This window comes from Battus philenor, unplaced genomic scaffold (genome assembly GCF_028537555.1).
Source record: "Battus philenor isolate CCGP_79_NKW_IND1 unplaced genomic scaffold, ilBatPhil1.0.hap1 SCAF_19, whole genome shotgun sequence".
Classification (NCBI taxonomy): Eukaryota; Metazoa; Arthropoda; class Insecta; order Lepidoptera; family Papilionidae; genus Battus; species Battus philenor.
In genome coordinates this window covers 7,783,729-7,798,222 of record NW_027181681.1, presented here as the reverse complement: position 1 = coordinate 7,798,222, position 14,494 = coordinate 7,783,729, and the positions used below count along the sequence as shown (strand labels likewise).

The window sequence follows — 14,494 nt, the reverse complement described above, 5'->3', positions numbered from 1 at the left end:
GTAGAAACTGTAAAATGGTCAAATCATACAGTACGATTGGTTAAAGGTGGGAAAAGTTTAGAGAGAATGTACGTAGCTCATTACTGTATGATACATGTTATCCAACAATCAATGGTTATAGAAATAATATATAACATATGCTATGATACTATAGTAAGAAAAGCCTATTTAAAAATTCCGATTACTAAATATTAAAAGTAATTATACTATATATTTCTTTGCAGACTTTGTAATTATTTCTGTGGGATGAATAAATTAATGCAACAAATTTCAGAGTGATCACTTTATACATGGTGATAAGAAACAGGTGTAAAAGATTTAAAGCCTTTTGCTATATATTCACCATTTTAACATCCACGCTTTTCTGTTTATAACCAATCATTCTGTGTAAAATAAAATAAATTTCCTTAAGTTTTTGTTGTATTTGCACGTAAGTACAGCCCTAACGGTTATCGTTCACTGATGCGCTATTGATCATAGATCACAATAATATCTAATGATACGGTGCGTGATCGATAAAGCTCTGTCTACCTCCCCGGGAGAACCGTCTGCGCTATTACTTACTGTCTACATTTATATGAAGTGATTACATTCCCACTATCACTGCTAATTAACACTAATAAGGACATTAAAAAGCTTAATACTAATAATATATAACGATGGACTGGTTCAGTGTACAATTATGGTGAATACCTGAAACATAATTTTTAGAAATATTTTTTAATCATTTTACTTCTCACAAATTGAAAGTTAAAATTATTTTGTTTTCTGATACACCGCCGAGCTCTAATTTTCATTATTTCGTAGTCGATATTGGTGTTCCACTGCAAGGTTTCCTCTTAAGATTTCTATGAGGCGATATACCATAATCGCCACGCTTGGCAAGTGGGTTGACGATCGTAGTGTGGTTGTATGGTATGTAGAAGATGCTGTTGCCCATCCTCTGGAAATTTGAATCGATGACGACATCTTTCCATGGTATCCTATCATCTGTTTGCAGTATCTAAAGCAGTATTAACTGTTGATTTGACTTGAATGAACCAGGTGATCATTTACTTAAGCCTTTAACCTTTACTTTTCCTATAACCAGCAGTTTGTCGATGTTATCTGGTTGTCTGTCACCGATGAGGCCAAAATAACGAAACGTTGGTAATTTACTGTGGAGAGCCAATCTTGATCTTCTGTAAACAATATTTATGATATTAAAATCGATGCAATGCAAAAAGTTTTAATACTCTAATAGTTACAAATTTCATTTGTATTATATTTTAATGAGGTTTGCTTGAATTTACGATAGATATTCAATAAAAGCTTTACTCAAGGTTTTCTGGTTAATGAAACTGCGATAAAAGAGGAGAATTAAGTTATTTATTTTTATTCACTAAGATCAAAGAAAATCAGTATGTTTATGTTGCACATTTCTTTCTTGGATATATCAGCGATTCTAAATTTCTTGTTCAGTTATAAAATTTTAAACATACATTAACCTTAATTGTGGTTGATATAGTTATTTAATATCGAATTCAGGTTCTTCCTTCGTTAAATTGGAATGCGTTAGTTGTCGAACCATGACGCAAATATTGAGTGAGATGTGCCGGTTACGAACATTGATTGGACGCGTGAATTTCATTCGCTTTTGAAACTACAATCAACTATTACGACTTGAATACATCGAGATTATCTATTTTTTATTACAGAATACGTCCGCCGACAAGAGAATAAATACATCTTGTCAGACTTTAAATTAAAAAATAATATACATTTTAACAATAATTAAATTTGTGTTAATATAATTTACAAATGAATTTTTAAATGTGTAACAGAATAAAATTATTGTAGTCGTCGAAGTTACGTCGTTACTCACGTTATAACATATATAAGGAGTTTTTTTATCGAGGTTAATGGAATCAAAATAAAACATATAATTTATATGAAAATCAATGTTTTGAAAAATGATACCGGACAGATGTTCACCACGACCACGCATACTTATGTAAATGTCTTAATTTATCATGTTTTGACAAAATGGCAGGTCTATTTCTTTAATCACTTCACGGATTCGGAGAGTTAATTTTAAAAAATATATAAAAACGAAAAAGGTTTTTTTTGCTTATTATATAATACATAAAATTTAACATGAATCCGACCATCTGTTATTTGAATAGTTGCTCTCGACAAATTTATTATCATCTTGATTGTTTACGTATTGTAAGTTACTTCTACAAATCATAAAACGCATATAAGCCATAATAATGTAAAGATAAATATATATCATATCTTTAAAAGCTGTTTGCTTTTTAATTATTGGAGTTAAGGGTTTCTTGCACAAACTTGAAATTTGTATTTTTTGCGTTAGTTTCTAAAGTAGAAAGCTGTAGAAAAACTCGATATAAAAGAGTTATTTTATGTATGCAATATTTTACTTATATAATACACATAGTTACATGCGACGCTATACGCTATCTACTTTTATTTACGGGTCGATATATTCTGGAGTCGAGCACTATGATAAAAACTAAAAAAAATCCATTACAGTTAATATAATGAAAAAAGTGTTTAATATTCTGAATGGGTGCTAGTATCTTTTTATATTTTGGATGTAATGACATGGCGCTGCTCGAGTGCAAAGGTTTAAATTTCATCAACAGTAAAGAAATTACAATAAAAATATCGATGCATTGAATTTTAGGGCAACTTTGACATATCGTTCCTCGAACCGAATGATGTTCGTTAAAGTGACCCCACCCGCCCTTTCTGCGTACAACGCATCAAATTAAACCAATATTGAACTTTAATAGCGTTACCGACGTATACGGTTACGAGTAATACACGATTTACGACAGCGCTTTTGATTGACGCACAATAATTTAATGCCCTTTCGCCAACGCGCGATTGTTATCTCATTGTTTACACCGCGTTTTTGAATTTCTATGCGTTCGTCCAAACCATTAATGTGATCGCTGAGTCATCGTATATCGCCCATATCGATTGGTTGATGCACTGTTAACGAGACAACTACGAATGTAATAATTAAGTCTAGATAGAATGACAATGAAAACATGCCTGTGTGTTTCACTCCGCGTAAACAAAGAATATTTTCGTTTTAATTATTCAAAAAACAAAGCGATGGCAATCATTCGTGTAACCAGTAATGACGATTTGTGACAGAACGTATACCTATATCGAGAGTTGTAAATAATATACCATCTCACAATGGAGTTACTAATTTTATAAAGCCTAGAGAAAGGTGTAACGAGCTTATCTCTATTTTTGGCGTTCTATGTATCATCATTACTTCAGTCGCAAAACATTTGTACGTATTGCTTAAATGTATTAATATTTTAAATTACACAGACAAGTTCATTATTTCAAAACAACGAATAAATAATTTATGTGGGATCTGTGGGTTGTGGTACTTCACCATAATCAACTCATGTACAAGAATATTGTGCCTTTACAGTTATAACAGAAATGAGATCGACTGTCTTTCTACAACTTTACGATCAATTTGAACAGAGATTCCTGCGTCAATAGAGTAGTTAAAATCGCATAAAAACGCATTGGTAGTAATTACGTCCGCAATTTAATACGTGGTATAATTTTGCAAAGATAAATTTATTTAAAGGGACAACTTTAATAGACGAACTCAACGCCAGAGCATTAATCAATATTTTAGCCATTCAAAGTATCTAATTCTTTACCAGTTCATTCATAAGTTCTTCATTCAGTCTTCTGCTAGACAACGGTCATTGCCATAAATTTCCAAAAGGGCTGGTAAGATGCGTCTTGCATCCAGTGTCTTGGCGACCTTCGTAAGATTGTCAGTCTACTTTGTGTATCTACCGGAATGCTTGTCGGTCCGTGGCATCTTTTAAATATCTACATAAGCACCGTAAAACAATTTTTTCTCCATAAATTTGGTTTTGGTTAAAGGATCTATATTTGTTCGGCTTGTGATCGCCACTTAGAAGATTTTGCGATTTGCCTATAATAATATTTATTAATAAATTGCGCTAAATTATCATACAATAGTATAATATTGCATAAGCGAACTAAGATTAACTAACTAGTCTGAAAGTGATTTCAAAAGCATCCGTAAACTGACGTACTACTTAAAATGAATCGCGTTAGAGATTGCTCACGAACTGTCAAGATAATTAAGTCAATTGACGCTTCACATTGAAAATATCTTTTAATTAGTAAGGCCTTGAACTCGCTGACAGGATTATTTATGGTTATTTATAAATAATTACTACCCTTTCAACTTTGTCAGTGGTATGTAATAAGTACTAATGATCGTTTTTAATTATAGTAGTCAACAACCTTATGTACACTAGCGGTAAGTTATTATTTCTGTTAACAATAAATCGCATGTAAAAGATTTTGGTTAGTTTGTTATTATCCGCAAGCTGACCTTCTGTGCCGCGAGTCGAGCGTCTGAACACGGTCACGTTTTTTCCAAGCTGGGTCGTTTCATACTGTTCTATTGATAGGTAATATTGTTTCAAATATTATGGAAAGGTATTTGTTTTAAAACTGAAATTGAACAATTGGTCAATTTATTCTGTTGATGATTTCATTCATTTAGTTGTATTTGCAACTTTATAGTTAAAAATTAATTGATATTTATGCTTAAAATAGTATTATGGTGCACAACCGAATTACCCTATTGGAGATTTGGTGTTCGGTTATATGTACAAAAGCTTTAGAGGGGTAATTGTATAGATGCTTGCCCGCGATGCATGTACTAAATACAGTATCCAACTATTATCATGTATTTTTGTGCTGCTTGATAGAGCTCACATTGGAAGCTTGTATTATATGTACTACTAAACAGAATATAGTAAAACATTAGTTATATTTTATTACGTCAGCCTCCCAAGCACGAATTTGTTCCTTCTTACTTGTATACAAAGACCATTTACAATTTCGACCCGAACGTAACGATAGCGACCAAATCACTTATATCGAATTCGAATCAATGTTCGAATTAGAATTCGAACTCGCAAGAATGATTTAACATAAAAGTATTGTGGCCGTAGTGGACAGAAATACAGAGCGTGAATGCCACAAATACATTGTTACAAAATGTCCCACGCTACTGTATTGGGTGTAAGTTGTAATAAGTATTGAGTTAAAAAGTTGTTATAATAAATATAGATATAATGATTTCAACTTGCCGTGCAGCCGATGATTCCTCATGGAATGCGCCCGCTGAAGATAAAACAACACAAAACAAATTTTGGCCATGGAAAGCACCAACTAACACATAGACATTCCCAGTGGGAATATTTATGTATTAGTTGGTGCTTCTGCTCTTACTATCTCTTTATCTTCTAAAATACCTTCTCATAGTCCCTTGACTGATCGCATGACATAAAAAGAAATATATATATGATGTGCTAATATATGCTTGTCCTTTGGTTAACTTTAGAACATCCTTATAAAACTTAAAGACGTGCGAGCCGTAATTCACCAATTAGGGGATGTCACATCTCTTCCAGTTTTGTGGCGCCAGGCTACTCACTGTTTATTCACCACTTATGAGACTAGGTCACACTATTAGCATTACATGTATGCGACTCAAATTGTTCGCAAAATGTAAAATCCGCTTTATGTCATTAAACAATAAATTATAAAGGAAATCCTATCATGGTGAAAATGATTCTTAAGTATTAAGGATATAAAAAAGTGACGATACAAACCGAATTTGTCGTCAGCTTTTTTCAGGTTAAGGCGCACATGGAACCCTTGTAGCTTCAATCTGATTCTAGTTTGTAACTGTTTGACTCTTTAAGCATTTTTATCATAATGTAAACAATTGGCAATTGTTAATGATCCTATGTAATAATAATAAATGAATAAATATTATTATTACATTTGAATAATAAGTAGCTAAAATTAAGTATTATAGGCCCTAGATAAACCCAACTAAGTTGACAACATAGGCAAAGTCGCGGGAGTACTGAGGATTCGGTCAGCGCAAGAGCGGTCATCGTGACGATCTTTAGTGGAGGCCTATACCTTGGCGTCTATCGGCTAACATAATGATGATCATAGCTCTCATTGAATAAAGTTGGACTACTTCATAAAATTATTGAATAATATAACCTGCTATAGGTAATTTTAATGAAGTATCGATTGAAACAATGTATTTGATTTCTTTACTGCTTTTTTATTAAGACGATACACTCTTCCTATATATTAATTTCCTGCAATTTATACGTATTCGTATAGTATGACGTGAATGTATCAAATGTAACAATACGCTTGTATCCTTGATATATATTAAAATAACACTTGAGACACAAATCAATGTCATGGCCACTGATGCTTGATATGAAGACTTATGACCGTGTTCGTTTAGAACACGTTTGTATTATAATAATAAATTTGATCAAAGCAATGGTTTTTTATATACTTTTTTATATGTAAATATATACAACAATGTCACCGGACGGATCAGATACCCATGACGAATATATAAACTGTATTTTCTATTTTTGGTGTTAAAGTCACTGCTTTTTTATTTAACTGATTAAATATATCATTGCGAGATTTACCATATCGTAATTTTATTATGAGATCATAATAAAATTACGATATGGTAAATATATTATAACTTATATATTTTTATAACAGCAAGATTGCTGTTATAAAAATATATAAGTATACATGTACAACTACAATAGAGGGTGGTGTTGGTATAAAAGCTTTCAAGATTTGAATGTATAACTCATTTGTCAGTAAAAAGATTAAAAGCTTTTACACCTATATTCTATCATCCTGTATGAGGCGATCACTCTGATATATTACTAAGATCTGCCAATACAAAATCTGCAGGGATGGGTGATAAACAACAATTAATTTTAATATATTGAAGTCAGAATTTTTAAAGGCTTTTTTAAATTTATTAACATAACGTTATTTATTATTTCTACGATTGATTTTTGGATATGATGTCGTAGTGTACATTAATTTACAGAAAATGAGCTATTTATTCGCTAATATAAAGCTATACACCTATAACCAATCATCCTTTATAACCGAACATTACCGGAACCAGTAATTTAAAAATTAATTTGAGATTATATATTATAAATAGTTGCGAATGTTCCTTGTCGTTTAATGGTAGTATCTTTGACGAGCTGGTAGTCGGTGTGGATAAGTCCTCCACTGGGTGGACTATAATTAAGGTTAAGGAAAGTTGCTGAAAGCGGACGGCGCAAGAAAGTTATTCTTCGGGAGAGGTCTGTGTCTTGTAGTGAGAGTTGTCCGGCTAAAAGGAAGAAGGGAAAAAAGTCTATTCTCCAAAATCTCATCTGTTTGGGCTTAACTGCGATCTTATTTAGTGCCGTATATTAATGGTATTCTTTTATTATTTTCGGCAGTATCGGGGCTCCATATGAAGTAAAGTTACTAAGCTAATAAACCGAGCCTTTTTTTACCTTAAATTGAATGTGGTGCCTGTGCAGGAATTTATATTTTATATTCATGATTAGCAGTACTAAAAACTTAGTTTGGCTTATTGAAGGGGCCTAGAATAATGCCAAGTTTTATCTTGATTATGTTGTTCAAAGCAAGCATTACGGTTAAATTGCGGATGCGATTATTGTCATACGAAAGTTTATGATCCCGCTTGAAAGTTACTACACATGTAACGACATTTTCCCGTCCAACGTCGCATAAATATTAGTCGAGAGCATAAAATTTAATGAAAACTTGTTCATTTTTTCCACTACTAATGTCAATTAAAAATAACGATAAAAGTTAACAATAAATTTTGTACAAACATATACTGATAATATTTTTTGTATTAAAACCTTTTTCTGGATATAACATAATATTATATTCTTTTAAACATAAGTTTGTGGAAGAGTAATAACAGAGAGATGAACTTACCTCACTGCCAATCGATAGCAGAAGATAATAAATACTCTAGATTTAAATCAGTACTTGAAATTGCAAATGCTGTCTTGAACATCGTTAATTTTTAATTACTATGAATTAGGTCTCTTTTCAAACGCTATATATCGTCGATTCAGCCCTTAGACGCCCATTGCAGGTATAGACCTCTTCAAAGGGTATATATGAGGGAAAACAATAATCTCTACGCCCAGCAGGGCGGTTGGGAATTGCAGTATCGCATCCTCAGTAAGCCCATCCTCTGGAAACTTATTTGTGTGCAGCCTCAATCTTATAGGATTAATTCACAAAGTGTGAATTATATAAGATCGTATTCCCGGAATGGAACCCGCAAACAATAATCGCAAGTTTCAGTCTACCGCCGGGCTACCACTTTGTACAAACTATTTAAGATTCACGTGGAGAAATAAAAGCGACCCTATTTTCAATAAAATGCATTTACCTTATGCACTAAAACAATATATAAAATGATTTATTTATTAGGCTATTGCATACAAAAAAGTTTTATAAAGACACGATTATATTATCTAGAGATATAGTTTACCGATCAACTCTAGAAGATATGGAGGACCGGTGAGTGCAAAAAATATGACACATAAAAAATATGTAATGAACAAGCCGCCTCGACATACTTAATACTGTTAAAAGTGATTGGCATGTCGCCAAGAAAAATAAAAGAAATATTTTTTGGAGTGTTTACTTTATTTATGAATGAAATATATTGAGAATAAACAATGAATACTTATAAAAATATTTTTTCATTATATTTCGTATTCGGTTAGCGTTAGTAATAATGTGCTGTATTATATTTGTAATGCTCAAGGTAAATGAGATTTTTTTTGTTTTTATTGTAACTAACGCCTTTTATGATTTTGATTGACATCTGTTTGACACCAAGAACTAGATTTTTTGATTTTCTCCTATCCTTTGTATGGAAAACGAATTATTGTGTATAATACATTCCACTCATTTTTTTTCTATTTTCTCATCAGAGAAATCATAAAGCTAAAACAATGATATAAAAAATAACTGAATTAGCGGATTTACTTTCGAGTCTGGCGATAATAATTATTTTATTTTTAATAAAACCAGATTCATTTGAAAATTAAACCAAAAATTGTTAAAAATCATTACCTCGTTACTTGTACGATCTCATATTTATGTACTGGTATAATAAATAATTATATACATATACAAAGTACATACATAGACTTATTTATATTTACTATTATACGCAATAATTGTTTGGCAAAAGGAAAAGTAAAATCTTTCGATGGTGTAAAAGCGTATTTATACTGAGGAGTAATGGAATGTGTGCCATCATCAGAAACCGATGCACGCGTATACAAATGAATTAATCACTGTAGGAGTCTTATGAGATGCGATGATACCACAGATCCACAATTTTAATTACAAAACAAAAGCTGATGTGTGGTATCCCGCCGAGGGGCATCTACGGTTTAATGACGAATTGAAACAATACGATTACTTCGGAGCATACAATTGATGAGTTTAATACGAGACGGTGCCCATATATTCAAGGATCACTTGCTCATCGTTTACAAGGCTGATTGCGTGATAATGCAGAATTTTATTCAACGTACGTCATTTCCATTCTTTTTAGTCTCACAATAAAATGGAGATGGGCATGTTCTTCGTTTACGTCTGTATAAGCTTAAAAGGATTTTAGAAAAAAAACATGGTATTGCCTGTTGTCAACATTCTTTTCATAATTTGTCTACGCTCTGCTTCACTGGTATTGAAACATTGTTTGCATGTTTGACACGGTGACCTTTCTAGTATATTTCTGTCAATCGCTATAGTTCGCAAGTCGATCGTATATTCTTTAATTTATGTATTGTTAACAGTCTGCTAATAGGTAATCCTATATACTCATAAATAATTAATAACAATAAAGCCTTCAAGTTCTTGTACAAAAAAAAGTTACAGAGTTGTGAATTTCTTGTTTTACTAGCTTGTTTCTTTAACCTTCAAGAACCCCTCCGCCGGTGAAAGCCTCTTCCAAAGAAGCCCAGATTTCTCTGTCTTGTGCTGTTTGTCTTCAGTTCGGACCTGCCGTTCTGCTAATATCGTCTGCCCATCTCGTAAACTCAATATAAATACACTCGCATATATTGCAGCAAATTAATATTTTAAAAAATTGTAGTATATTGGCTTGTAATGTATACTGGGTGATTGGTTATGGATGTAAAAGCTCAATTTATTTTAAAATCCAGTTATTCGAATTTTGTAAATTTTTATTACTTTATTATTATTACATTATTCTTTATTACTGTAACGACACGGTGTACCATAAATTAATTAGCAGCAAATGAGATGTATTTTCTCCTCATTAAAGCTTATACAACATTTTTTTTAACCACTTACGCCGTCTTGAAGAATATGTTACGTTAGTTCAATGAGTTATGACATTGTAATACCGTAACTATTTTGTTTAAACCAACATTTAATATTTTTATTTACTAAAGATTGTAAAGAATAGGAATATCGTAATACTTAATAAAATCGTTACTCGTGTTTTTAATATGTACTAACAAAGTATATTTAAAAACAGAATAAATTATATTAACATGAACAACGTGAAATAGTGTGACATTCATAACGTGACGTTAGCAAGACGGACTTGCAGTGCTGGACCCAATCACTCTCTACTTATGACAATAAGAGGCAATCAGGCGGATACTATCGTATTGGTAGAACGATAAGTAAACGCTTAATTCAGGGTCCAACCACAAGAACCAACCAAAGTAGGTTGTAACGCGGAGTGACACTTATGGATGTCTGCGGTTGCTACCACCTCTCAACATGCTTAATTATGGCTTGCGTATTCGAAACACTAGTGTTAACGAAGTGTTTTTATGATAAAAGTAACTATTGATTCTATGTTAATTATAAATTACCGAAAAATATTATTGAAAGACGCTGTCATCTTGTTTTAATACAATATGAGATTCTTACTCAGTGTTAAAGTTTTATAAGAGAGAATGTACAGCTTATTTACTGTAAATTTATGTAAGGTACATTGTATTGTGTTTTATAAATTATAAATAACGTAATGAAATAAAGTATTACAATTAATTATGGTTCACTGTCTGGCACTTTAGTAATGCTGGTATTTATCGTTACATTGCAGACAAAAAGAAAAAAAAATGAATGTAACATATTTTAGAATAATAATTTTATACATGATAATTAGAAATAGTTGCAAAAGCTATAAAAGCTTTTTACTGACAAATGTACCACAAATTCACCCCTTCTAAGCTTTAAACCTATAAACAATCACCTGTACATTATTATTATTATATTTATATAAAATGAACTTAATTACAAAATGAATCCAAGTTATACGCTTTCCACAAACATTTGACCACGTGCAATGAAAAGGTTTACACAGACCAAACCACATTTCGTATACTTTTAACCTTTCGTGTTTCCAATTAATTTTATTATTTGTACAATTATTATCTTTATTTTTAACGTTTTTACCACAACCTCGACAATAAATAACTGAGTGTAAGGGAAGATAATAATCCAGCATAAATAGGTCATAGATGCGCTCAGATGACAATTGCTCCAAGTCATTAGTACTTGTTGTAATGGAAACATATGAGATTCAGAACAATTTAATTGTTATGGATAAAGATACGGAGACCCTCACATTGCTTTCAATTACAAAGTGTATATGTTTAATGGAAAGGTTATTATAAAACTCAATTAGTCATATATATAATTATACATAGAATATGTACGTTTGTTTGTATAAATGTATGTTTTGTACACGCTAACTACCCATTATTTGTACTTCTACCTTTTCCATACTATGATTGTCTGTAATAGATTGCCTTGTGTGATAAGACCGCCCTTTGTACTTTTTTGTATACTATTCTGAAACTATTTTTAGAACATATTTTCTAACGAGTACAACAAAGAATATTAAAATAGAAAAAAAATAATTGGAAATTATGCTTTTAATGTACTATATTGTTCCCTCAATATACGGGGTGATTTGTTATAGATGTAAAAACTTTAAATGGGTGAATATATAACACCATTGCTATTAATTAATATACATATGGTACACACTATCCAAAAATATATAATTAAAGAAATAATAAATACCATGAATATAACATAGTATGAAATTCGAATTTCTATTAAATAATATTAATTATCGTTCATAATCTGCCTCTGCAGAGGCATTCCAACAGAAAAAAATACATATAACAGAGAGAACGCTTTATAGAAGTTGATTTTGAATAGCTGAATATGTATAATATAAGTTTCTGGTTATGCTATTATATTCCGTCAATGTAGTCAACGTTTGCGTTGGTGGCTCTCTTTCTCCTTTTTCGCAGCCCTCACTTCGTCGCATTCTTCTTAGGTGCGGTAAAACGGTTTAAGTAATTTTAAAGACGAATATAACAAGTTTCTCTGAAACTATGTTATATTTTAAGTTTGACGTAAACATCAAAATTATGTTATTGGTGTCAACAAATCTAGCCTCACTTAATTTAAAAATAAAACTCTAATTAGACTTATTTTCTTACACGTAAGTTAAATTATGTTTGCACATAATGATAATTAATAATGATTTGTATATATTTCGCAAGGTTAAGGAACAAATAAATTACAGATTTTTACCTAAATTTAAAACATGATTTTAAATATAATATTCTATTGATTTTATGAATTTTCCTTTTCTTTTGTCCACCAACAAATGTTCAATAACTTTTATGACTTAAAAAGTACGAAGCTCTAAAATCGTCACACAGGATTCTAAAAATTATTATTTTTAATACTAACATGTTTAATCACAAGTATTTAAATTTATATACCTTGAATTACGTCAATGATATTCACGCCATTACAAATTTTCAAGAGTTTTCGTTCATGTTTTCATTTCCGCTATTAAAATAAACGGTTTTTTAAAAGCCGATAACATTCATTTAAACTAGTTATGTCACATTAAGATTAATATCTTCTTATCTAGAAATTATCAAATATAAATCAAGCTCTTATATGGTAATGTTATGCTTCATATGTGTCAACTTTATTACGAAAATAACAATTAATGACTTTATTAAACATTTCAAGCGTAGAAATATAAAGTCAAAACAGTAGTCTTGTGAGCATGTTGAGATTATAGTGAATTGTTTCGAAATTATCGCTTGACCATCATTAAGAGAAAATTTATAAACAGGGTTCTTCGTGAATTATTCATTTGGTCAAACATTTCATGGTATTATGACACAATGTTTGAAGTTCGAAATATTTTAAAGTGGACTGTTACGTTTAATTTTAACGGTCAGATATTTATTGTGCCCAGGTCCCTCAGAGCCAAAGCCCAGGTCCCTCAGAGGTTCTTGTGCAAGGTCTTAGAGCCCAGCCTCCTCCCAATTTGGTAATGCATGTGAAGTGGCCCAAGCTGAGGTTCCCGAGGGAGCTCTCGAACTAAGTTACATAAACGAAGTTAAGGCTAAGCGCCTTCCAGTTATAGCTTGAACAGATATCGCAAAAATTTACACATTTTTCAGATGGCGGCGGAGCAGAAAGAGAAGGAAGCTTGCCAGAAGCGTGGAACATTCCCGGCGGGTGAGGAACGTCGTCACTCGTCCAGACCCTGACTGCCCCGGCCTAAGGCGTCGCTACCATGAGTGTAACACTACGGTAAGAAGCATATATATTGTGCAAAGTAGAATTTAATTAATTTTGTTATAATTTCTTTAATATGTCGTTATCAGCTTATAGGTTTCTACCTCTGAGACCCTTCATATTATATCTTATTTAATATTTCGCTTTTCAAAACCCGGGTGGGGTTTCTTGGAGTCACACTACGTAAGGCCTCTTTTGAAAATATTGGATAAGGTTACGAAAAATTGCAAAATTGATTTATTTAACTTTATTCTTGATTATTAATTCAACATCTGAAATACAAACAAAGAGATTCTTTACTGTTGAGATATTCAAGGGTTTCTTAAAAATGTTGCGATATCTATAATCGGCTTTAAAGCCCCTTAGGTGATAGTTACGTTTTCTTAGATCGTGCTGCCACAAGTGCCATCTTTTATAACAAATTTTTGACGCATTCAGATCAAAAGTACTTTTCGAACCGCGTCTTTACGGTTTTAAATATAATTCCAGTTAAAAAATTAGAAAATATTTTTCATCCAATTAAATAAAAACACTATACAATAAACATTATATAACTACATCTTCTTTTCAATCACTTTTCCATTACTAAAGGACCTGTCCATCTAGAAACGCCTCAAAGGAGTTGTTGAAGAGCTCTTTCAATGCCAGAGCAGTAGTTTTGCGAATAGTGTAGGGTAGGATAGTACGTTATAAGACGATTATTACTTAAAAGAGGTCAGTTAATGACTTGACTTGATTAAACTGACTTTTCTTCGAAGTCGCTTAACGTCTACTTTTCCTACAATTACTTATTTGTCCAAGTGATCTACAGATAACTTTAGGCTAGTTCATAACATATTGTGAAAGCCTTGTGTTTGATCTTGATTTGGCTGAGTACCGGTCTGCTGTGTCAACA

At 31.7% G+C, this 14,494-nt stretch overlaps 1 protein-coding gene across 2 annotated transcripts in view; it reads left to right on the top strand.

Moving 5' to 3' along the window:
- LOC137921361 (ADAMTS-like protein 4) overlaps positions 1–14,494 on the top strand; it is a 127,407-nt gene that overhangs the window by 60,237 nt on the left and 52,676 nt on the right. For both annotated transcript variants that reach the window (XM_068764073.1, XM_068764072.1), the window contains exon 5: positions 13,482–13,614. In XM_068764073.1, the coding sequence (XP_068620174.1) occupies positions 13,482–13,614 (133 nt within the window). The remainder of the gene's footprint in view (positions 1–13,481; positions 13,615–14,494) is intronic.